The sequence below is a fragment of the Helicoverpa armigera genome, chromosome 27 (assembly GCF_030705265.1).
Source record: "Helicoverpa armigera isolate CAAS_96S chromosome 27, ASM3070526v1, whole genome shotgun sequence".
NCBI lineage: Eukaryota > Metazoa > Arthropoda > Insecta > Lepidoptera > Noctuidae > Helicoverpa > Helicoverpa armigera.
The window spans coordinates 4,174,274-4,198,451 of record NC_087146.1 but is presented as its reverse complement, the minus strand read 5'-3'; the positions used below and the strand labels follow the sequence as shown (position 1 = coordinate 4,198,451).

Here is a 24,178-nt window from a genome sequence, read left to right as displayed (position 1 = left end):
ACATTATGTATATTAGACAGAACCTACATTTATATACCAAAAAAAGTGAAGTCCATAGCATTAATACTAGAAATAAGCATAAACTGTGTGTACCCTATCACCGGCTTCATAAAGTGCATGACACATTCCTGGGTTTAGGTATTCGTTTTTATAATAAGCTTCATTTGAACTTACAAGAACTGCCGTTTAATAAATTCAAAGAACAAATTAAGGCTGTTCTTATAAAAAAGGCATATTACACCATCAATGATTATTTGAATGATAAAAATAGTTGGTCGCCATGATGAACGCAAGACAGCTATATTATTTAGATAATTTAAATTTCTCCCATTCAATTTCTTGACTCAATGACATTTATTTTATTTTTATTTATTATTTTTTAATGTTTTTACATTATTGACAAGATACATTCTTTGTATTAATTTTCTGTTCGGATTTTAGTGAAAAATACTACTTAGCGGGAACTGATAATTTAATCTTGATATTGAGTTGTGTAGCAGTGAGTACGTCATGCTCCCTTAGACGGCACTGCTTGCGGTAGCGTCGGCGGTCGGGTTGCCTCCCTCCCTCAAAGATGTGCGAGGGGGGCGATGGCTGATCCTCGCGTTATGCTCGTGAACGGGTGCTGCTTGTGGTGCCAGGTCGTCTTACTGACTATATATAAGTTTTTTTTTGTTTTTATTTGTAAACTCTTTTTATTTTACATATGTTCTGGCTGAGTGGTCTAATTTACTAGTTTACAAAAGAATAGCACATGTAGGTGGGCACTCCCTGATATACTATTAAGTGTAAATAATTGGAGGCTATAATTTTCTGTTCATCAAACATATTCAATGCTTGAGTTAGTAAATGTATGTAGGGTGAGTGCTAGCTAGCATGTGGTGTATAAATTATTTTACTGTATTGTCCTCTAATGTAATATACAAATTAAATTGTATACAAATTTACATATCAAACAATGTTTAAGGTTCTTCTAACCTAACAGACAGACATGTGTTGCTGGGGAGTTTGTTGCGCCACTTCTTCTTCCCAGCAAAAACACATAGGAAGTGGTGAAGGGTGGGCGTTTTGGGGGCTGTCTTTTGTAAATTTATTTTTTGACGTTCGAAATGTGCTGTTTTGCAGCCAAGTTTGAATAAATGACTTTTGATTTTGATTTGATTGATTGATTGATCACAAAAATCTCTAATAGGCTCTAGACTCGGAGTGGATGGAAAATCGAAGAATCACTCTTAGTGATAACTTGCCCCAAACATCTTCAATCTTTGCGAGCTATATTTTAGAGATCGCTGTGGTTATGAGCACAGTAAAGTAACATGTAGCAACGAGCGAAGCGAGCGGAAAAGGAAGTACACTACTTTTCTTTTTACTTAGGGTCCGTTCAGATAGACCGGGTCGGAGAGCATCGGCGCGCATTTTTCTTTTCACACAGACCGGAGCCGATCGGCTGCGCGAGCATTAAAGAGCATGCAATTGTAGCCAAACGTCAAGAAAAGCTCCTCTTATTATTTCACCGAGCGCCTTCGAGCATTCTTAATGACAAAAGCGGTGCACGCAAAAAAATAAACCTTACTACAAATACTAAAGTTCTCGATTTTCAACGTATTAAGAATTTGCTCTTCTCTCCGAGCCGGGCCCCGATTCTCCTAAGTTAATAATGTCAAAATCGAATAGAAATCGAATCGCAATATGATCGTAATAGCAGTTTTAACCATATCGGGCATTCTGCTACTAATAAAAGACCAATCGTATTCGATTGACATTTGATTGGTGTGCGATTGGTCTGCTATTTTGATGATTTTGGTCTATACGGTAGTTTGCTGTACAATCATTTTGCAATCGTAAATCATTTGCAGACAAAATGATTCATTATTGAATGACAGAAAAGGCTAAAAACCTTTATTTCAAAGAAAAAATAGCGGAATGCCACACACGCTTCAATCGTAAACGAGTCGGGATTGGATCTCAGTCGAATCGAGTCGAACGTCAATCGAATGGCGCTTAAGTAAAATTAGGAGAATCGGGCCCCGGGTCTGTCTGAACGGACCCTTAATGGTAGGTAAGTCAACGTACGAAAATATTCGTGCTCCGCTCTCTAAGTTCATCAGGGTAGATAAAATCATCAACAGCTTTACGTATTGTTCACAAAAAGTTCTAACAGGGTAGTAAGTTGTAATGTCGAGGGAAGCCTAATTTTACTTATAGCCTGGTCAAAATAGACATTTGAAATAACAAAAATTCCCACAAAGCTGATTTTTGGTGGAGAGCTAGATTTGATCATTTCCTAAAATATGTTTTAAAAGTTAGAGGAGGTATGTATCTTTTTTAAAACTTTTTATCGATTAGTTCCAACAGTATTAAAAGTACCTATTACAAAAATGTAATTCATATACAGCCACTTATTATTTTACTGCAGTTTATCACCCATTAGGTTTGGAAATAAAAATTAAAAAACATTATTAAAAAACACTTCCCACTTTACGTTATCCGTAAAGTGGGAAGTGTTGCTAGGAGGGTATTTACCTCGAATTATTTTTACATAATGCAAGCTAAAAACGAAAGATGGCGTAACTATATTCTACGAACTAAAAACCTAACACCTATCCGTAACTCAATAAACAGTGATCTGCAGGTTTTCCTGATGGGATTTATATTGTAGGTATAAGATCAAGTAAAAAAAAATATATTTATAAACAAAATACTCTTTTCATTTTGAATGCGGATGCTAAAGGAGATGGCCAAAAAAACACCCAGAGTCGACAGGAACTTCATATGTATGATTGGATTCAGTATAATTTGTGGATTTTAAAAAGTATTTCAAATCATCTAAAAACCATGGGGTTCTCTTTTTATAACGTTTTTTCGATCAAGATTTTAGTTCACAAAAAAGTTTACGTTTACTGTTTGATGTTCGTTAGAAGTTGAATGCAGACTCGTGATTGGACCGTTTTGCATTGCTAAGTCATTTGTCATATTTGACAATGTCACATGGCGCGATTTTCAAAGACAATTTCTCCAAAAACATATCATAGCCAGTTGTGAAGGTTGCATGTAACTGTGAAACCTCTCCAAGTAAGTAAGGTCGGTGCTTAATCGCATCTGGAGTGGTTAAATACAAGACCTTTTAATCACCAGGCCAACTCTGAAACTATGGAGATATTACTAGTGGCTTGTATAATGTTAGTTTACTTTGCTTTTTTATGTCCTTTGATGTTAATAATCTTTAAAATCAACATATATTCAACATAACCTATTTTTGCGATAATATGAAATAGCTCCTAAACCCCATGGATTTCAGTCTGGATTTTTTGGCACCATCAAAGGTCTATCATAAAGAACCTATTGGTAACCATTTCATTGCTGTCGATTCTGGGTTTTTTTTCTATGAAAATTTGGCCATCTCCTTTAATTAAGTAACCATATTTAGTAGTTCTAAAGATGTGGGGTACTAACACGAACGGACATCTTTATCAGAAATCAATTTATTGTTTTTCACCCTCCTTAGCAATTTTAAATGTAGGCAGCAAGCAAAAATTCCTTTGCAAAAAAGTAATGTGTCTATGGTTTACAATTTTCATTTCAACTAAAATATTATATTAATTTTCACTCAATTATGTAAAATAATGATCTATATAATTGTTCAAACGTAAAAATAAATATACAACATAAATATATATCATAAACTACAGCATAACAATTCGTAAAAATGTCCATTGCGTATAATGAAACGTAACTCATAGAGTGTCTTTGTCTATGAGTTGACAAGTAACTTCCAGCGTCATTTCTGTACTTTTTCAATTTTTACATTAAAAAACGATTTTAATATCAATATTTATATTTAAATAATATTTTTCTAATTTACTTTTAATATTTCGTGCCAAAAAAGTGAATAAATCTTCAAATAATTTTAATAGTTCAGAAAATGACGAAATTGGTCCCGCGTGTTTCCTTCCCGCGCACGTCGTACTAGGTGGAAGTTGGTCATGGTCGTCCGCCAAACGGAAAGCCGCCATGATGGCTTTCTGTAAAGTACGCTCAATATGTAAAGTTTCGTTAATGTTTTTCGTTAATTGTGACTGAGTGCGTGCAAAAATCAATCATGGGAACGAACTAGAGTGTGCAAAGTTTAGTTTTAGGTCCCTTGGGACCTCCTAGTGGAGCTATAAAGTGTTTTATAAGTGCATTTTTGTGTCGACGCTAGCGTGTTTTGTTCTGTCAACAAAATGTCGAAGCTCTCGTTTAGGGCGAGGGCCCTGGATGCGTCGAAACCAATGCCCATATATCTCGCCGAGGAGCTTCCGGATTTACCGGACTACTCGGCGATTAACCGTGCAGTACCTCAGATGCCCTCTGGAATGGAAAAAGAGGAGGAAAGCGTAAGTATTTTGCGCATTTAGATGTTAAGTCATCGGAAACTACTGTGTGTCGGCCATTACGTTATGTTTCTTATTCTCGCCGCTAGGGGCGGTAGAATTTGTCGGGAAATTGTATATTTTTGAAAATTATAAGGTATTTGGCTGCTACCTGCAAGAAAAAGAATATAATAATTCCGTTTTCAGACGTATTAATTACATGAAAACTAGTTTACCGTCTCGAGTATTTGTCGAAGTTATTGTCAAATTTTGGCGCGCTAAATGACCACATGGTGATTTTAACTTGCTGTATCTCCCTAGCACTCTATTGGGGTTTTCTGAGCTATTTGAAGGCGGATTTTGCTGGTTTTTTCGTATGTTTATGACGAAGATATGTGGGAATGATCATCAACCGGCAGCCGGGTCATATGTTATTTGTTTACAAACAATGGACGCCGGCAAGCGCAAGTTTTTAATAATTAACCGCAGTTTATAATTTAAATTTAAATAAAATCAACATCCTACAATGAAGAAAAAAATGCATTTTACGTGATAATTTTATTAATTTCTTATTTTGTAAAATTTTTCGTCACTTCTTCAATTTAACTGATTCATTATTATACAACAAATTTTATGACACTACCAGAGATTTTAATGGCAATTAATTGCCCTAGTTAGACTTCTTCGATCACGGAACTATAAATTATTTTAAAAGAATACTGCGGTTTTATAAAAAAAATTAGAAGTCAATTTTATCTTACTTTTGAACCACATATTTTATGATCATATTTTGTTGTTAAAAACAACAATGCTAAGTAATTAGTGATATTCAAAAGCATAAATGCTATGTACTCATAAAACCACTTATAATGCTACTCTAGCCAAGGAAAACAGTCTGTCGGTGAATGAAATTGGTATAACTTTATAACAAACATATTGTCATGTCTATCTTTAAATCATACATTTATAAAAGCTGCAAGATAGCTAATAGGTCATCATTACTGAACTACCTACACTTAAGCCCTGGGATTTTCCCATAGCGAGTTTACATGGCTTGTCGGAATAACCAATTTAGCAAATGCGAATATGATTTTATTTATTACACCTTTGTATCAGAGGTTTTGTTTCTAGTGCAGTATAATGGTTACCTGCTACAGTTCCATAAACACAGAGATAGAGTTAGTCTTGAAGAGAAGAATCAGCATGACACTTAAGTTAATGATAAGTTGCTCAGGTAACTTGGTTGAGGAGATCAGAAAGGTCGTCGCTCCATGTGGCACACTGGTACTCAGTTGCATCTGGTTAGACTGGAAGCCGACCCTAGAGCCTCAATTACAAGTAATGTAGTTTTGTTAGGTTTTGCTGTGAGTATGCAATAGAGGCTGGACTCGTGGAATAGTTAATAGGGACAGAGTTGAAAGAGGAATAGAAGCGGAAAACATATTGCACCAACACCTAACAGATTGGAAACAGAGCGGGAAGAAAAATAACATAGTAGGATAGAGTCAGGAGTTGGAGGTGGCTTCAGCATTTGAAGAATTAGTGCTTATATAAGTATTCTGTTGCAATTCTATTATATATTCCATGAAATTGATACTGTTTTAGCACAAAAAGTAGAACATGTATGCATACATTATTTGAATACATTTATTTTTATTTATTCCTTTTAAATGGTAATTGTATTTATTTAATGGCTTGATGTTAGTATAATTAATTCAGAGTAGGGTCATAAATTAAATAAATTGCAACGTTTTTTGTTCATACTTTTATATTCACAGGATTTTGATGCTAATGAATTTTAGACCAGTTTTCCCATAAGATAAAACTGTATTTATTTTTTCTAAAAATATCACTTATGTGAAAGAGTTATCTTGATCTAGCTTTATTATTCTATGTAGTTAGTTAGTTTTTTTAGAATTATGCATGACTAGATGTGTCCCATAGTATATCCAAGTCCCGGAGAACTTCTTCCTGTACCTGGAAAAAAATTGCTTATGTTAGTCGGGGGTAGTGTAGCTACCCAATAGTGAAAGAATTGTTCTAATCGGTTTAGTATTTTAGGAGCCCTTAGGATACAAAAAAATATTTTTTTTATGGAATATTATTCCATCTAAACATAATCTAAAGCCACATTATACTACATATAAACTGCTAATTATTTTATGATTGTCATACTTATGTGCCTATATGCTGTTTATTTTGGTAGGTGATGACCTCATGCATCCATTTAACACATCATACTATGACTACCAAAATTGCCAGTTATGTCATTGTCAAATCCATATACAGTTGGTAGTAGTGCTTTTATCAGTTGTAGTCAGTTTTACCTGATTTGGACTACCTGAAATTGGTTGATAGTGTAGCTATGGATAATTTTCAAATGCTTGAAAAATAAGGTCTCTTTGCTGAGCAGGCCAGATCATTCTATATATTTTTTTTTGTGAAGCTAAAGGATAGGAATAGTCACCTGTCGGACTAAATATGGATGTTTTGTATTTGGTGAAACTAGGTAGACTTCGAGAAAAGATTTTTGAGGAGACCAAGAACTTGGGAGAATTTTTATGTTATTAAAATCTTAGATCAGGTTTTTTAGAGAAACGTTTCACAGATTTTAGTTACAATTTCACTATCAAATTCGCTCATTAACCAAACAAATTACTTATCAGAATCGTAATAACGATTCGGCGAAATATTTTGTCTATCTGCAGACCGGATTTCGCGGGCAACGAAGATATGCTCACAACATGATTGTAGTGGCTGAGTCATGCATTATATCTCGCTATTGTCACCATGTTTATGCGTACCGTTTCATACAAATACTGCCGATGAAACTGTTATAAAACTGACTGCTTGTGTGATCTTCTCATCATCATGTATAGTCATATCCTTCATCATCTCCCGAGCCTTTTTCCAACTATGTTGGGGACGGCTTCCAGTCTAACCGGATGCATTACCTGTGTTTTACATGGTCTGATTGCCTATCCGATCTCATCAACCTAGTTGCCTGGGCAACCCGATACCTCTTTCAAAGACTGGCCGTCAGACTTTCTGGCTTCCGACTACACGTAATGTTTAGAAGACTCATTTCTGTCTCAATTGTAGTCAATTTGTTGACTCTTCTGATTTACTAAAGCTACATAACCATGTCCCAAGGGCTTGAGTCTGTATATTTTGGTACTTGTGTTGCAAAATCCGCTTATCCGTTCATGTATACGTATTTTGCTCCTAGAAAAATTGGAGGGGTACCGTTTTTGAGGCTGCATTTTTTCATTTACCTAACTTGGATGTAGGTACCACGCCTTAGAACTCAAACAGGAATATTACAGTATCACCATAATAATTTATAGTACCTATTTCTTTTTGGACCCTACCTATCGTCAACCTACGCAAGAATTTTTGAATCATAACGTCACTATTATTTTTTAATCCGCACCCATATTTGCTAAAACTATTCGTACATAGATGTATTTATCTAAGAATTTATCAACCTGCAATTTTATGATGCAACTGTTAATGTTTTAGAAAAAAAAATGTAAAGGTCGTACTCAAAGTCCGTCTTTGTTAAGTAGGTATGTTCATCATTTCTTAGCCTGAGTCATATTTAAGTGGTCACTCCTTTACAACCAGCTGACATTTTTCACTAGCATTACGAACTTACTTATAAGTATAAGCTACATGACAATACTGAGTTATTTTTGTACGGTTAAAGTTTGTCTGTAAGACCGGTAAGTTCTAGGAATTTTCCGCATGCAATAAGATATAAGTCATTCACTCTTATTCTGGAACTAAAGGTTACTTGATACCTTATTCCATTGCAGGTTAAGCAATGGTTGTCTTAGGGTCATTCCCAGCATTCTATCATTTGAGATAGTATTTTGTCATTAGCCCCTTACAAGCTATCAAATTCCTATCTCTACTAAGCGAAACACTAGATAGATTCAATATTGGTAACGGACTTTACTCTATGGATAGATCATACTTTTATTAATTCGAGAACTTTCCACCCTTTGAAAGGTCACAGCTGTTTTCAACGCCTGATAAATTTTCCAGACGTATCGGGTTGCCGAATGATCGTAGTCTGAACTCAAGCGCATATTTCTGAACTGCTAGTGCGCAAAATATCCTGTATGGTTACTTGAGGTACTTGGTTGTTTTTGTTCAGATTGGGTTTCGGAATTCCTGCTTTAATGAGAATATTCGGAGAGCCTTTTTTCCTCGTTATTTCCAAGGACGAGAAGATGCAAGTTACCTAGTACCACTAGTACTGGTAATACTGCAAGCAATCTGAAAAGACCGAAAGGCTTTAAAACTACTTTTTATCCGGGAGCGCATAGTATTTCTCACAGGACGCGGGTGAAACCGCAGACGGAAGCTAGTGTACCATACAAAGACAAACTATAATTAACCGACACAACTTTTCCAAAAAAGGTTCATAAATTAGTGTTGTTCATTACTTTCATTTTTCGCTAGGTATAATCATAACACATGCAATAGGGGACGAGTTTATTGACACCGACCGGGAACAAAATCAACAAGACTGCTACTGGGAAAATCCGTGCTATTGATATATGTATAACTTTAGGTCTATTCGTAAATAACCGATAGACTACAACATATTGTGTGCATAACTATGTATTGTGGCGTAGGTACCTAAATAATTGTTTATTTTTGTCCACATGTTAGTAGTTATCAACCAAGCCGATTCACTGGTAAAACCCCCGTTTCAGTAAATGAATCAGACTAGACGAGAAAAATTAAGTCGTTATAGTATTGTAACGTCATAAAAAGTTAGGCGTATAATTTGAGAAAGGCGTTTTGCGTTGCATACTCATCTTGTATGCGTCATTTTAAAGTGCCATGGACCCTTAACGGCAATCCTCAATGCGTAAAAAAATGGTTGGTTACGTGTGAAATATTTTTGAATAAATGAACCCTTTTAAACACGAAAATCGACAAAAACTTTACCCCTTCTTGTGCCTAACTAAATATACTAAGATCTAACTACTCTTCATTTGAAATGTTAATCCATCTTTTATCAGTACATATGATCGATACTAAAATGTCATTAATATTATCACTTAACTTACATAACGTATTCGTAGAAGCTCATTAACGCTAAAACCACCGTTATCATTCATTAAGGAACAGCTTAATGACGTCATTAATTTGTGATTGTTTAGCGCCGCCTCTAATTAGGATTATGTTATTTATTCGTTATTTCATGCTGCTAAATATTGGTACGATTGAATCTCCTGAATACTACTTATCTACTACAATTATATCTTGGATGCCATTGGCTGATTAAAAGGTGAAGGAAAACATCTCGAGGAAACCTGGACTATCAGGTCTAAAATCACTAACCCGCATTGAGCAAGCGTGGTGATCAACGCGCAATTCTTCTCTGTGTGAGAGGAGGCCTGTGCCAAGTAATGGGACGATAAAAAGGCTGTGATGACGACGAACGTCCTGAAATACTGATGATGTCATGATAAACACTCTTGGTTTATAGCCTGTTACACAGATGGTAGTTTTTTTGAAATGTTATTCTATGAAGCTTATGTAATAACTAGCTGTTACAACCGCTTCCCGGGAGAACTTCTTCCCATATCTGTACATAATATAGCCTATGTTACTCGGGGATAGTCTTCTTTCTCCTGCCCTGTTCCCAAATTTTACTTGGGGTCGGCGCAATATGTCATTTTCTTCCATTTTCCCCTGTCACTCGTCATACTGACACTCACTCCCTTCCTATTCATATCATCTTTCAGGCAATCCATCCATCTTTTCTTAGGTCTTCCTCTTCCTCTCCATCCATCTACATTCATACTTAGCACACACTTTGTTGCATGCGTATCATCCCTCCTCATTACATGTCCATACCACGACAATCTTCTACTTCTCATCTTTTCTGTAACTGGCGCTACTTTCAGACTTCCTCTAATGTAATCATTCCTCACTTTATCCATTCTTGTAACACCACACATCCATCTCAGCATTCTCATTTCTGTTACATGCACTCTCTTCTCATCCCTCTTTTTCAATCCCCAACACTCCGATCCATACTAAAGTTACTCGGGGATAGTGTAGCTTGCCAACAGTGAAATAATATCCCACCCAAAACAAAAATGTGAAAGACTGCCAAGTTCGATAATATGGGAATGCTTCGCCTGTAAAAGAAGTGAGATCTGAATAAGTACCAAGTTCCATACACATACCTCATTTAAAAATAGTTACTTTTTAATGATGTTACTTGGCAAGTTTTCATACACCTTGTTATAAACCTACTAAACTCAATGAATCAAGTATTTAATTTTCTAGTAAAACTTGCCAAGTAACATCATCAAAAAGTAACTATTTTTAAATGAGGTATGTGTATGGAACTTGGTACTTATTCAGATCTCACTTCTTTTACAGGCGAAGCATTCCCATATTATCGAACTCGGCAGTCTTTCACATTTTTGTTTTGGGTGGGATTTCATTTATTTTTGTAAGGTTGTTTATTTTATTTTTTTCTTATGATGAAGTTAGTTAAAGAAATGTCTCATTTATACTATCTTTTAGATTGTTTAATATGCACTATGTTTCTTACAAAGAAATGAACTAGATTAACTAAATGGACTAGATTTACCAACTGACTGACATGACATGTTATCATATATGTATTATGTTCGTGGATCAAAGTTACACATTTGTTATTTTCGAAAGTGATTCACACTTGGCCGTTTTCAGATTTTTACTTTACTTTGACTAAATACAAACCTTTGTACCATTCGAAGATATATTATATAAATATAGATAAATTTAGTTCGTTTTAGTTCCTTAGGGGTATAAAACACCGGGTATAAAACACCTTCATTATTATGAAACCGACTCACACTTGGCCATTTTCAGATTTTTCCCTTTACCTTGACATAAAGACCTACCTCCATGCCAAATTTCAAGTCAATACGACCATTGGAAGTGGTCTAGGTTTTTGATGAGTGAGTCAGTCAGTCAGTCAGTCAGTGAGTGTATAGTAAAAATAGCGATTTTGTGAAGTGAATATCTCAAGACCTACAATAGGTATATTAATAAAATTTTGTATTTTAGATAAGTGAGGGGGTCTCAACAGATACTAGAAATTTGATATGCGTAAATAAAATAGATTTTGAGTTACAGGGGGGTCGAATTTGGCCCGAAATGGTTCGTGTAATATAACCCACGGCCGGTGTGTCGCTTTTTTTGCTCGAACTTGGCGGACACACTGCCGTGTGTCTAGATTTCAAATCGGATCAGTACTTTTGGAGCCCATTGGGTACAATTAATAAAGAAGTGGTTCCTATATATTATATTAGTATCTCTACAGTCTACAGATTTGCTTTCAAACTCTATTTAGGTTTTACAGGACTTGCCAAGCTCTAGTACCACATTAATTAAAGTTTAAAGTGAAAATCAATACTTTTGAAGCATTTTTATAATTAATTAATTTGCAACGTAATAAAAAGGATGAAGTACTCTCGAAAATGAGTTGAAAATTCCCTGCGGACGTCCAATTAATAAATCATTTACCTGCAAGCGAGCACAAAGACCCGTACTAAAGTAGCTTTAAAATTAAAACAACATTTTCATTCGCTGGTTTATATAAGGCTGGGTTTTGGCTCCGAATACCGAAGAGTTTTTTACTATGACCAGTATTTCGCACACTCGTACTTGAGAGGCAAATGTTTTAACCACCTAGGCCACCATGATTTCGTCAGTTCTATCACTTTGCGACACCCGTTAAGGTCAATCAAAGTAATACATAATAAGAGGAAAATTTCTGATTGATGTCATTTTTGAATACCAAATGAATCGGTAGCGATTCTACCAACGATATTGACCAATGCTAGATCGTAAGAAAGATAGAAGTTTTGATGGCCGTTTTATAGCCTACGGAGTACCCATAGTGACTCAAAGGAACTTATTGTATTTAAGGCTTCGCAATAATCAATAAATCTGCAGGGTCCAAGAATAAAAGGGAGTGTCAGGCTCGTACCAACCCATAATTGTTTTCTAATATTCCTAATATTCTTGCAGCTTTTATATACTTTGAAGTTAATTATGAAAGTACAAACACAAAATGTCTTCTACCCTAAGCTACCGTAAATACAGGAAAACTCCATTTAATCTCTATTCATTCCTTAATTCGGGATATAGTCTTCCTCATACGCCCAATTACTCAATCCACCCAACGCAAACAATATGGAAAAATAAATAGCAAGCCTGTAGATGTGGACTCATCTTTAAACATGCGCTACTGAGCTCCCATTTTTTTCCGTACCCAGAGCACGTTAACATAAAAACAACATAAATATTTCAATTTGTATTCAGTATATTGCTTGAGTACCTGGCTGCCGGATAGAAATGCTATACGTGGATTATAATTTTATTCGTATCCGTCTCCCTGTATCTATGTTAGGACTTTGAGTGAACGTATCAACAAAAACTCTGTATTGGGATAGACTGACGTAATCCTGTTTTTCGAAGAATGTTCTGTCTTGTTTTTCTAGTAGTTTCTGATAAGGTTTTATTAACTAGAATTTTTCATAATGAAATGAAATGAAATGAAATGAAATGAAATGAAATGAAATGAAATCGTTTATTTTGCAAGTTGGACATTACATCACTTTTACACGTCATTTTAAGAACGCTGAGGCCGGCATTTCCTAACTGACTGATCCCTGAGAAGAAACGCCGAAACAAACTCAAGGGTCATAGTCTCTTTTTAAGTCCAAACATGTTATAATCCAATAATATTATGTGTGAGTGTCACCATGTACGCGGTCTGGAATGGCCTTTTGAGGAAAGAGCCACATCAGGCTGGAGCTGACCAGTCCCAACAGACGGCACGCATGCATCAGTCGTCGTGTAGCTCAACCATATCTTAGGGAGCTCAACGACCTGTCACACGACGATGCCAGATCTGCAGAACATTTGCGTAGGCCATTCAAAAATACTCAAACCCGCCAGACAGTATTTATGTTAGAAGAATATATAATGTTGCTCGCATACACGATACTCACATTCACAATAACAATAATAAATTTAAAAAAAATACAATTATAATATATAAATGTCAATAAAAAGATAAAAGAATGTCATTAACAAAATGTTATCTGATGATAATAATATTTAAATGTCAAAAGTAACAATACACAGGCATTTAAAAAGATATCACTCACTAAGCGAGCAGCTCATTCCCAAGCTTCTTTATCATTTAAATAATCAGATATTTTGTAATATCCTTTTTTCAAAAGTTTGGATTTTATATGATTTTTAAATTTCTTGATAGGTAAATCACGAACCGCTTTGGGTAGTTTATTGTAAAAGCGTATACATTGACCCATGAACGAGTTGCTTACTCTGTGGAGGCGAGTAGCATGTACAGCAAGATTATGTTTATTCCTAGTATTTATGCTATGGACATCAGACATTTGAACAAAGTTAGATATGTTTTTACGAACGTACATTAAATTTTCAAAAATATATTGAGAGGCAACAGTCAGAATATTTATTTCTTTGAATTTCTCTCTGAGAGAAACTTTTGGACCCAGATTATAAATGGCTCGAACAGCTCTTTTCTGTAAAATAAATATAGTTTCAACATCCGCACAGTTTCCCCAAAGGAGGATCCCATACGTCATTGAACTATGAAAGTAACTAAAATAAACTATTCTGGCTGTGTCCACATCGGTGATTAGTCGGATCTTTTTAATAGCATAGGCGGCTGAACTAAGCCTTCCTGACAATTTAAAAATAATAAGTGATTTATGTAAGAAATGTTTAATGAATATACTAAACCCATGTCCCTTTGTCCATAATAAAATGCATAATATATTATGTATTATTGAATAAACAAAAATATCTTCTTAAATAATAACATATTAAAAATCCAATCAGAGCATGAACGGTGGCTATTAATATTACGTTCAGGCACACAATTGACTTTTCGTCGAATTACATGAAGTGAGTATAAAATGTACACGTTTATATTCTTGCATACGAAATTAAAACGAGCAGACTGTCTCTTGATTGCAATTATTTTCGCTTTGAAATCTGCATTTTGTTATTCTTGCTACTAGTAAAATAATTCTTGTTAGTCTTACCTTGTTTGTATAATCTTACCGAAAATAATGTAGTCGAGTTTACCAGTAGTCGGAAATACCTATTAGTTTTCTATGACCTCACGCGTTCACCTTACAAATATGTAAAACATTGCCATAGCTTTCAATAGCAAATTAAATCTTATAACTACATCATCAGACTTAAAAATACCTATCCCTTTAAACTTTAAAGTATTTAATTTGAACCTCAATCTTAGTTTATCGATAATTCTAGACCACACACGAACTTCATACAAAATTGCCCTTTATGCCAATCAAGTATAATTTTGGAGCTAAGATAAACCGTATAATACCTTTACGACCCATCTCAATATTCTATCCATCCATTATTTTCATCCATACTAGAGATAGGAATTTGACATTAACTACTTGTACGGGGCTAATGTTAAAATTCTATCCTTACTAAGCAAAACAAAAGATATAATTTAGGAACGGCCGTTAGTCTATCAAGCCAAATCTTATCCTATATACAATTTATAGCAGTTGGTTCCCTGTAATGAAATGAAATGGTCTGACCGGCTGGGGCTGAGCGATACGCCGATGACGTAAGCAAAGAATAAAGGGCTCATAAGGGATCGTTTAGTCGAAACAATGTCTGGTAAAATCTCGTTTATACCGGATAAAGGGTAGGTACAACTTTGTTTAACGTTGAGGTATTTTTCTCGAAAACTGACACGGAGAACAAATATTTTGTTGGGATTTGTGATTGGGGATTTGGTAAATCGATGTTGGTTTTACAAAGTTGGTAGCTGCTTGAAAATTTTTAAGTATAAAATACATATGGTCTTCGGCGATACTCAAGCATAGATTTAAATACTTTTAATACAAATGACAATATTTATTTTTAGTTTAGATGTATTAATGCTCAATCCTTCTCCATGTGAGAGGAGGCCTGTGCCCAGCAGTGGGACGATAAAAAGGCTGTAACAGTTTAAATGTAAAAATACCAGTTAGGCTTAAAGTAGCCACGCTAAAATAAGCCTACCACAACGCCAGTCTCTCTTTGAACAGATCTTTTCACAAAAGCATAAGCTATGGTCTTCCAGGTTACATTGTTCGGAAACAAGGCTTATTCGAAATGACAAAATTGAATTTAGGACACCAGCTAGCCGCGGCAGAAAATCTACTTTACTATTATAGGACAAAATATGAGACATCTATATTTTGTAGCTTACTAGAACTCGAAATATACCTTTTCTCCTATGCTGTACGTGACTTTAGGCAATTTAAGAATACACCAGAAGCTAGTCTAGTCTAGAGTACCTAGTCTTTTCTAAGTCTAAATTATGTTGTCAATACAAACTAAATCTAAAGCCCATATTTGAATAATATTATTTTTGTCACCTTTAGCTAAATGTGTCTACTTGGAATCGACAAAACTGAACACGGCTGTAAAATAAAAGGTCTAACAGTGAGAAACATTTTACCGTGTTTCGGAGGGCACGATAAACTGTAGGTCCATGCTGTCAATGAACATCTTTGGCAGTCGTTACCGGTAGTTAAAAGCCAGTATGTCCGACAACCAGTTTTAGCAAGGGGTATTGGGTTGCCCGGGTAAATGGGTTGAGGAGGTCAGATAGGCAGTCATTCCTTGTAAAACACTGGGGCTCAGCTGCTTCCAGTTAGACTGGAAGCCGACCCCAATATACTTGGGAAAAGGCTAGGCAGATGAGAGAGAAACATTTTACGTAACTGTGTATTATAGTTTTACTTTTGTTGATTAAGTTTGGCCAATGTTTGATATGGGTTAGGGTTTCGGTAATGGAATAAATATGTTGTTATTGATAAATCCTTCTTGTTTTAGAAGGATATTTCCCGGGGGAAACCCAACCTAGACATGTGTGTTTCGAAATCTACCGAATACGTTATAGTTATAAATATTAATAGATAGACTATTCTTATTTGTATTCCAACAGGACTATGTTAATTTTATCACGACCAATAAGAGGAGTTGGAAATGAGTATGCTCCTTAGCAAGCAAACATACATATTTACTCAGAAAGAGATGTTAAGTAGGTATTTTGACTAGTTTTTGTCATGATATAGGTTTTCGGAGATCATCAATTTTTATGTAAAACTAAATCAACTCCTTTCATACCACATTTGAGCATGAAACCATCTTTTTAACCTTTGTTCTTTCATTCAGACGTACGCATGTACCGGTTACATTATCGTCAAGTTACAGTATTCGTAACCAGCTTATAAATATCGTCGGTATAAACTTCCTGGTACATTTGATACAGCGAACAATTCTGAGAGGATTCCTCAATGATCTTGATTGATACCCGCTTTGGTTGGCAGGTGGATTGATGGTCTAAGTAGCGTTATGTATATTATATACTAAGGTGGATATTCGTGATGAATAAGCTTCGTAAACTTCAGTTGCTGAAGACAGAACATGTTGTAGCAAAATAATGGTGTCTTAAGTTGTGAGTTGTGACCGCTATGTGTATCTGTGTAGCACCGTGACTCTTAAACTGCTGAATCAATTTGGACGCGGGTTTTTAGATGAAAGCTGGTATTCTGTTGGTGGTTCGTAGACAAGTTGTAGTTATCGTCCCATTTTTTTGGAATGTAAACCCCCTGTTCCGTATACATTAAATTTAAAAAGACGTCATGTATTTTTTGCTCAGTGAAGACTGAAACGCTACAAATCAGTTTAATATTCAAAGCGCGAGACTGATAATGAAAAATAATCCAATATAAATCTTCTTTCCCTTTTTAATATTAAACGTGTACCCAATTCGAGTACTTACGATTTCTTCGTAACGAATCAGTTGACAGCCTTTGAGAGCGTATATGATTTACGGTATATTGGTTTCCAGCCCCTTGTTATAGCTGTAAAAGGTTTTTCTACTTTGAATAACCTTCTTTCTTTCATATATTTGAATGTAGGGCACCGTTTGAATGAATGAACTCATAAGAAGTATTAAAGAAAGGTTCGTGTACTTGTTTTCTTTCTTTTTGGACTTTGAAGTAAGCGGTTCTTTTTACCTAATGAAATCCTGATGGGATGGAAGCTTTTGTGCTCTAGTGTGAGGAAATTGAGAAATATATCTTTCTCTTTATTGTAAAGACTTTCAATAGAAACTTGTATGATAATAATTAATTTGCCATATATGAGTCCGCAATTTTGATAGCGTGTTTAAAAAGTCTATGGGTCAACGTAGTGAGCGGATTTTTTCCAATAACGATTTTGAAAAACCTTTTTAAAGTTGTGAAATCGGATAACTAGACGTAGAAATTGTATTACAACTGTTTTACTTCTACCCTATGGGTTTAAAATGAATTTTCTATACCTACGGTCCTGCGCAATGCTTTTATCTCGGCAGTCTCCAAGGGAATTCATCCCTCGTAATGTGAAACGTGACGCTATGTATTGATTTTTAGGGATCATTTTTAAACCTACAGCACGTTGTTGAGTTTTTATGAGACGGATGGAATGGATGAGCTTTATTTTGTCATGGATATTGATGACTAGGTGTTCTCCCGTTCCGAGGGAACGACTTCTTGCATCCGGATAAAAAGTAGCCTGTCTTCTTTTCAGACTTCAGACAATCTGTGAAGAAAATTTCATTTGATTGGGTCCAGTGGTTTTAGAGTTATTATCACTGTATGGATTGATTGCTTTTCCGATACTTAAAAAATAAATATAAGTACTTATCGTCTGGCCAAGCACAGATTTCCTTGAATAAAATTTTTCAGTCATTTCTCTGTAATTCTAAGCTTAAAAAATGCTTCAAATAATACAGTACTGAAACAAGAAAACAACCTGCCTTATAAAAATGCTAATTTCATTGAGGGACGATAAAAAAATAGAACCTCTTTCTAAAAGCCTCCGACGTTTTATGAAGACCTTGTTGTGCCGTCAACCTTGAATGGTTAATTAAAATTGAAATTGCGGTTGACCTCAAGGAAATATTAGTTCTAGGATACAGGAAAATCTAATTTTAGGTCCAAAATGTAAATATCGAAGAGGTAAATTAAGCATAGGTATGGTCAACACTATACAATTTAAAACCAAATGTTTTAATCCTGATAAAATGTTATATTTTTAACCACCTTCCCAAAAAGGAGGAGCTTCTGAATTCGGACGTTTCAGTTTTGGTTTTAAGTTACTGAATTAGGAAAATTTTACATAGAACTCAAAATATTCGCTTTTATAATGCTTTATATTATTTTAATATAATTAACTCCCTTTGATCCTATATTACAGGACCTACAAATTATCCTTGGCAAGCATTGATTACATTGTAAGACATAATTAATAACGTACCATGGGTGGACCCCATCTTGCAAACACGAGCCCTTAATCGGACCCTGACACCATGGGACCGGCAATTATAAGGGTCGAATTTGTTAACTCATGCACATGGGGTTTTAGAAACCTTTAATGTTTTGTGAAATAAAAGCGTTGTGATGGCCAGTTTCCTTTGAATATTATTTAGAAGGTATTCTGTTAAGTTTATGAAGGATAAAAGCATATAAAATGAGCCTAGATTATTAAGGTCTTCGTAATAACGGAGTTGCAAAGGTATTTGACGAGAACTTTACATTTTAATCGTATTTTTTTGTTGAGATTATCGAAATATTAATAAGACTAGTTCGGGCATCTGTCACAACTTTTTTCCTTAACTAATTATTTTTTTTGCTATATTAAAAATGGAAATGGATCTTGTCACCTTAAGAGCTGGTTTTACAACTAAAGTAACCTTCATAGTTTAATTAGAGCATTTCAAACGTTTATTAAATAGTTTGATAAAATTTACCAACGATTGTTCCGAGTTACGGCATATCTTTAGTAAGCAAATCAATAGATAGATAGCATATTGGGAATGGCCGATCGCCGTCACAGCACAAGTTATTCAATAAAACGCCCAACCTATTCATTTCAAATCATACGAGTGGAGATACAATGACTTTGTATAAAATAGTAAAATGACTAATCATGTACGTAGTGAAATAACACGTGTTACAGCGTGATAAGCAAGTGACAACTCACGCTTGGAAAACTTAAAGGACGTAATGAGATTTTTCCAACATTTATTATCGATTACTAGCTTCCGCCCGCGGCTTCGCCCGAAGAATTCTTCAAAAGTCCGCGATAAAAAATATCCTATGTTCTTTCTCAAGGTCAACTCTATCTCTGTACCAAATTTTATTAAAATCATTTCAGTAGTTTAGATGTGAAAGCGTAACAGACAGACAGACCGACAGATTTACTTTCGTGTTTATAATATTAGTAGGGATGTGTCAAAACAACTATGGGCCACTATTTATCCGGGTGGGGCCAGTGGTTCCCTTGGGAATCGGGTGAAACTGTTCTCGAATTTAGTTTTCCATATACCATACTATTAATTTCGTTACCTTTCCATGAAAATGTATCGAGATGTATTCAGATTAGTATGATTTTAGATTCTACATATATTTATCCTGTCCTCAATTATCTAGTTAAATGTAAGTTGAGACTTGAAAGAGGGGACGACTAAATAAACGATGGATGGTCTGTGTGAAAGACGATATGGCTGGAAAGAATGTTGCTTGTGAGATGACGTCAGCCTGAATCATGGAATAAGACATGCTGCGCTGACTCCAAATAAACAAAACAGGAATAGGGGATGATGATGGAACGTAAGTTGAGATCTTAATTAATGCAATATTAGGAAGTTAGCTTTGTTTTTCGGCCCAAAAAAATGATATTAAACATAGATTAACATTAACTAGCAAGCGCAGCGTAGGACGTCCACCAGCAAGGTGGACAGACAACCTTATAAAGGTCGCCGGAAGACGCTGGATGCAGGTCGCCTCCAACAGGTATCTGTGAAGATCTAAGGGGGAGGCCTATGTTCAGCAGTGGACGTCCTACGGCTGAGATGATCATGATGATAACATTAACTAACACTCGCAACTCTAAGGTCTAATTGAGAACCAGCATCAGATATTGATGCTAAGTTTTGTCTATTTGATATACACATGAATGTTTTTTTCCTAATTTGTGTTTGTTTTGTGTAAATAAATGTATTTTCTTTCTGAACTAGCAACTATAAATCTCCAAAGAAAATAAACCAAACTTAACGGTTTCCTTCTATATTTAGAACGGCTAATTCATTACTGAAGTACTTAAGTACGGCGTTGTGACGTCATAGTATGACGTGGTACTTGTAATTATCTTCGCAGACTGGTGGGTTTATGAATTTGTTATTCAGGCTGTTTTAGGCAGCTGTGCTTTCTATAATTTATTATGTTTAAAGGTCGTTTAGTCTTTAGTAAGAGCTTGGAAAGACCTTGTTCGGAAATAGTTCTTAAGTTTTTAGTTTTTACTTGTCTGCGCCAGAAGTTAAGTGTTTTATGACCAAATGGACGATTTTATCATCTGCCTTTGTACAGTTTACTAGGCACATGCCTCCTCTCACACAGAGAAGAATTAAGGTTTAACCACCACGCTTGCTAAATGAGGGATGGTTTATCTTCTAGTTGTATGCTTGTATGATGTACGTTGAAAATTTTCTTACACAAAGAAAAATCGAGAGAATTTTCCTTCCATCAGCTCCAATATAATTTGCTTCACATTGCAACCACTGAAGTTTTTTGACTCTCAGAAGTATCGATTAGTTACAGGTGTTAGGTATATGATATACAGTACAACAATAAGCCCGTTTGGTCAGCAAACGGTAATTCTGCTCCATGTTACACATCTCCTGATAATATCTTAATTAAACCCCTTTTCCACACAAATTGGGAAGGAAAATTCGTCTAGAATTTGAACATGAAACATTTCCACATATTTGTTTTTTAAACTTGATATCTTATCGCGGTATTGTGTAATGCGTGTTTGAATGTCCTGAACTAAATTCTTGTTAAGTTCGTATATTTGTCAATGCGCAGTTTACACTTGAAGATAACTGGACTGAATATTTTTTTTTTGTTAGCAGTGTAGTTATGAATCATTGGGTGCTACTAATTTTGGGAGCTAGTGAAGATTGACCTACTCATTGGGTTTCTTTAATTAACATTACATACTTATTACCACTTTTCTGTACTATGTATGGTAGTTGTACCAGTTATAATATTGCTCACTTCATAAAAATGGGATCTTTTTTATTTCATTTTATTATATTTTCATGTGTTTTGTCCACATTGTCTACATATTTTTCCTCGAGTATATTCGTGGTTTTATATCTTACATCCCAGCTGGTTCATGTTTAAATATAGTCTATTATTACATACATAAGACTCCAACATAATTTTCTAAATCAGTTCAGTATATATCCAACATTACCTCTAAATAATATCATGGTGTAGTATGAAATCTATTACGCATGGAAAATTCCAGAAACTATTGATTTACAACGTATTTTTTATACGTGAGTGAGAACTTACAAAAACATAGTTTCAAATAGAATAGGTTATACTTACTTACCATGATACCTTTAGGAGTACCATTCACGGAGAAGGGAGAGTGCGGCGGTGCATACATCCGCATCGGCTCGTCACGGTAGATGCTGTGAACATAGCTGCCTATGTACTGTCTAGGTTTATTCCTGCTGTCGCTTTTTAGGGTTCCACACTCAAAGAGTAAAAAAGGAAACCCTATTAGTAGGACTTTCCTGGCTGTCTGTCAGCAGGTTGTGTCTTGTGAACCATGATAGTTAAGACAGTTGAGATTTTCATTGATGATGTATTATTGTTGCTGCTAACGCTAAGAACATCATCATCATCAGCCTATCGCAGTCCACTGCTGGACATAGGCCTCTCCAAGTGCACGCCACTGAGGTCTATTTTCGGCTTCTCGCATCCAGCTCCTGCCAGCCGTCTTGCGCAAGTCATCACTCCACCGTGCCTGAGGACGTCCTACACTACGTTTGCCGAGGCGTGGCCACTCTAGAACTCGTTTACCCCAACGGTTATCGGTTCTTCGGCTAATATGGCCAGCTCACGCTAAGAACGAATACCGAAAATTAAAAAAAGTTTGTTTTTGGGGGTTTCCCAAAGATTTGCATGAGTTTTATGAAGATACGGAACCTTTATTAGTGCTCGAGTCCAAACTACCACTAGGATTGGTGGGTTTTGTCAGCGTTATGTTAGAAAGCATTTAATTTTCATGTCGTAGATTGCTCATAAGCTTTGCCATTTCGTTGCTTGTATGTAGGTCTCGTCTTATGAGGAATATTATTAAATTGCATTGTACTGGCTGCATACATGTTTTGATGTTATTATTTTGTGAAAGGAAGGAATTATGGTTTCAAGTATGTTGGTCATAACGTCTGAAATCTCCATATATTGCATGGAGCGAGAGATTTACTTTTACTAGCTTCAGCCTTGCGAAAACTTCTTTCGGCCATATTAATAAAAAATAGCCTATATGTTATTCAGATATGTATTTTGAATGACTTCCGAGATTCATCAAAATCTATTCAGTAGGTTTTGCGTGAACCCTTACAAACTTTTGCATTTATAATATCACTAGATTGCCCTGTCTTCTCAGTATTAAACTAAGACAAACCCAAATTAAGGAGATAATACGGTCGATGATGATAATAAAATTGTTCTGTCATCGACAGGAAAATACTGATACCACGGCCTTTTAATCTTGATATTCCACAACCATCGCACTTTGATGTCGTAAACTCTAATAAACTTATCAGACATTTCGTAAGATAAAAGATTACTTTAACAACACTAGACCGGTTTGTAAAGCAATAATTCGGCTCGTTAGAAAATGTTTTACGACCATTTTTTGCGAGTACTAATGAAATTTTATTAAAATGTTTTTCATGCTGGCAGCGTTAAGCTTTGACGGTGTAAAGCATTCATTAGGAAAATGTTAATCAAGGGAATACGTAAAGAAAGTGTCAGAAATCTTATACATAGGTAAACCTGATTCTGTGAGGTTTGCAATACATAAAACCATAATAATAGATTAGCTTCTGCCAGCGGTTTCTCCGGTGTCCTGTAGTTACCGCTTCTCACAACAAAGTAGCCTTTATTCTGATGAATAAGCTATATAAGTGCTTTGTAATATTATTTTGTAAGGCACTAAAATGTAAGTATTGACTGTCTAGTAAATTGAGGTTAATAACTTCCCTGTTCTATGAGTCATATGTGATATAGGTACACTATTGTTTAACCAAGTATTTTTCTGAATCGTGGACTCTGAAATGGTTAAATTACGTAAAGATTCAAAATGCCGAAGGTCGTGAAAGAGATTTAGTCTATGTAATATTTTTTGGCACTAGGTTCCAAAATCCGGGATGCGTCTAGTCTAGTTTGAAGATATTTAGCCTTCTAGTTACGTCTCTACTAATAATATTAAAAGAAAAACGAAATTACATTTTATTTTAATGCTCTTAATTAAAAAAGCTATCGTAGCGGACGCTAAGGTCGTTGTACTGTAAAAATGTTTAATATTTGAATCATTATAAAATGTCGCTTAATAAATAACCTTGAGTTTAATTATATCGCGTCATTTATCTGCCTGTCTCGTGGTTGGGGACGTTGAGCTTAGTTACAGCAAAAACTAATTTCCCACTACCCTGCGGTTTTCCTCCTATACCAAGTTTAGTTATTTCGTTAAATCAAGTACAATTCTACATCAATGATGTTAATAAGCATCTGTGCGACCAGTTCTCTCTCTCTCTCTAAAATACCTACGTAACGTGAAAAAATTACAGCATCCGTTTTCCA

General features: G+C 35.3%; 1 protein-coding gene across 1 annotated transcript in view; it reads left to right on the top strand.

Annotated features, from left to right (window-relative positions):
• Positions 1-3,770: 3,770 nt before the first annotated feature.
• LOC135118904 (uncharacterized) overlaps positions 3,771-24,178 on the top strand; it is a 109,229-nt gene continuing 88,821 nt past the window's right edge. Inside the window, exon 1 of the mRNA XM_064042031.1 lies at positions 3,771-4,376. Coding sequence (XP_063898101.1) covers positions 4,224-4,376 — 153 coding nt within the window. The 5' untranslated portion in view covers positions 3,771-4,223. The remainder of the gene's footprint in view (positions 4,377-24,178) is intronic.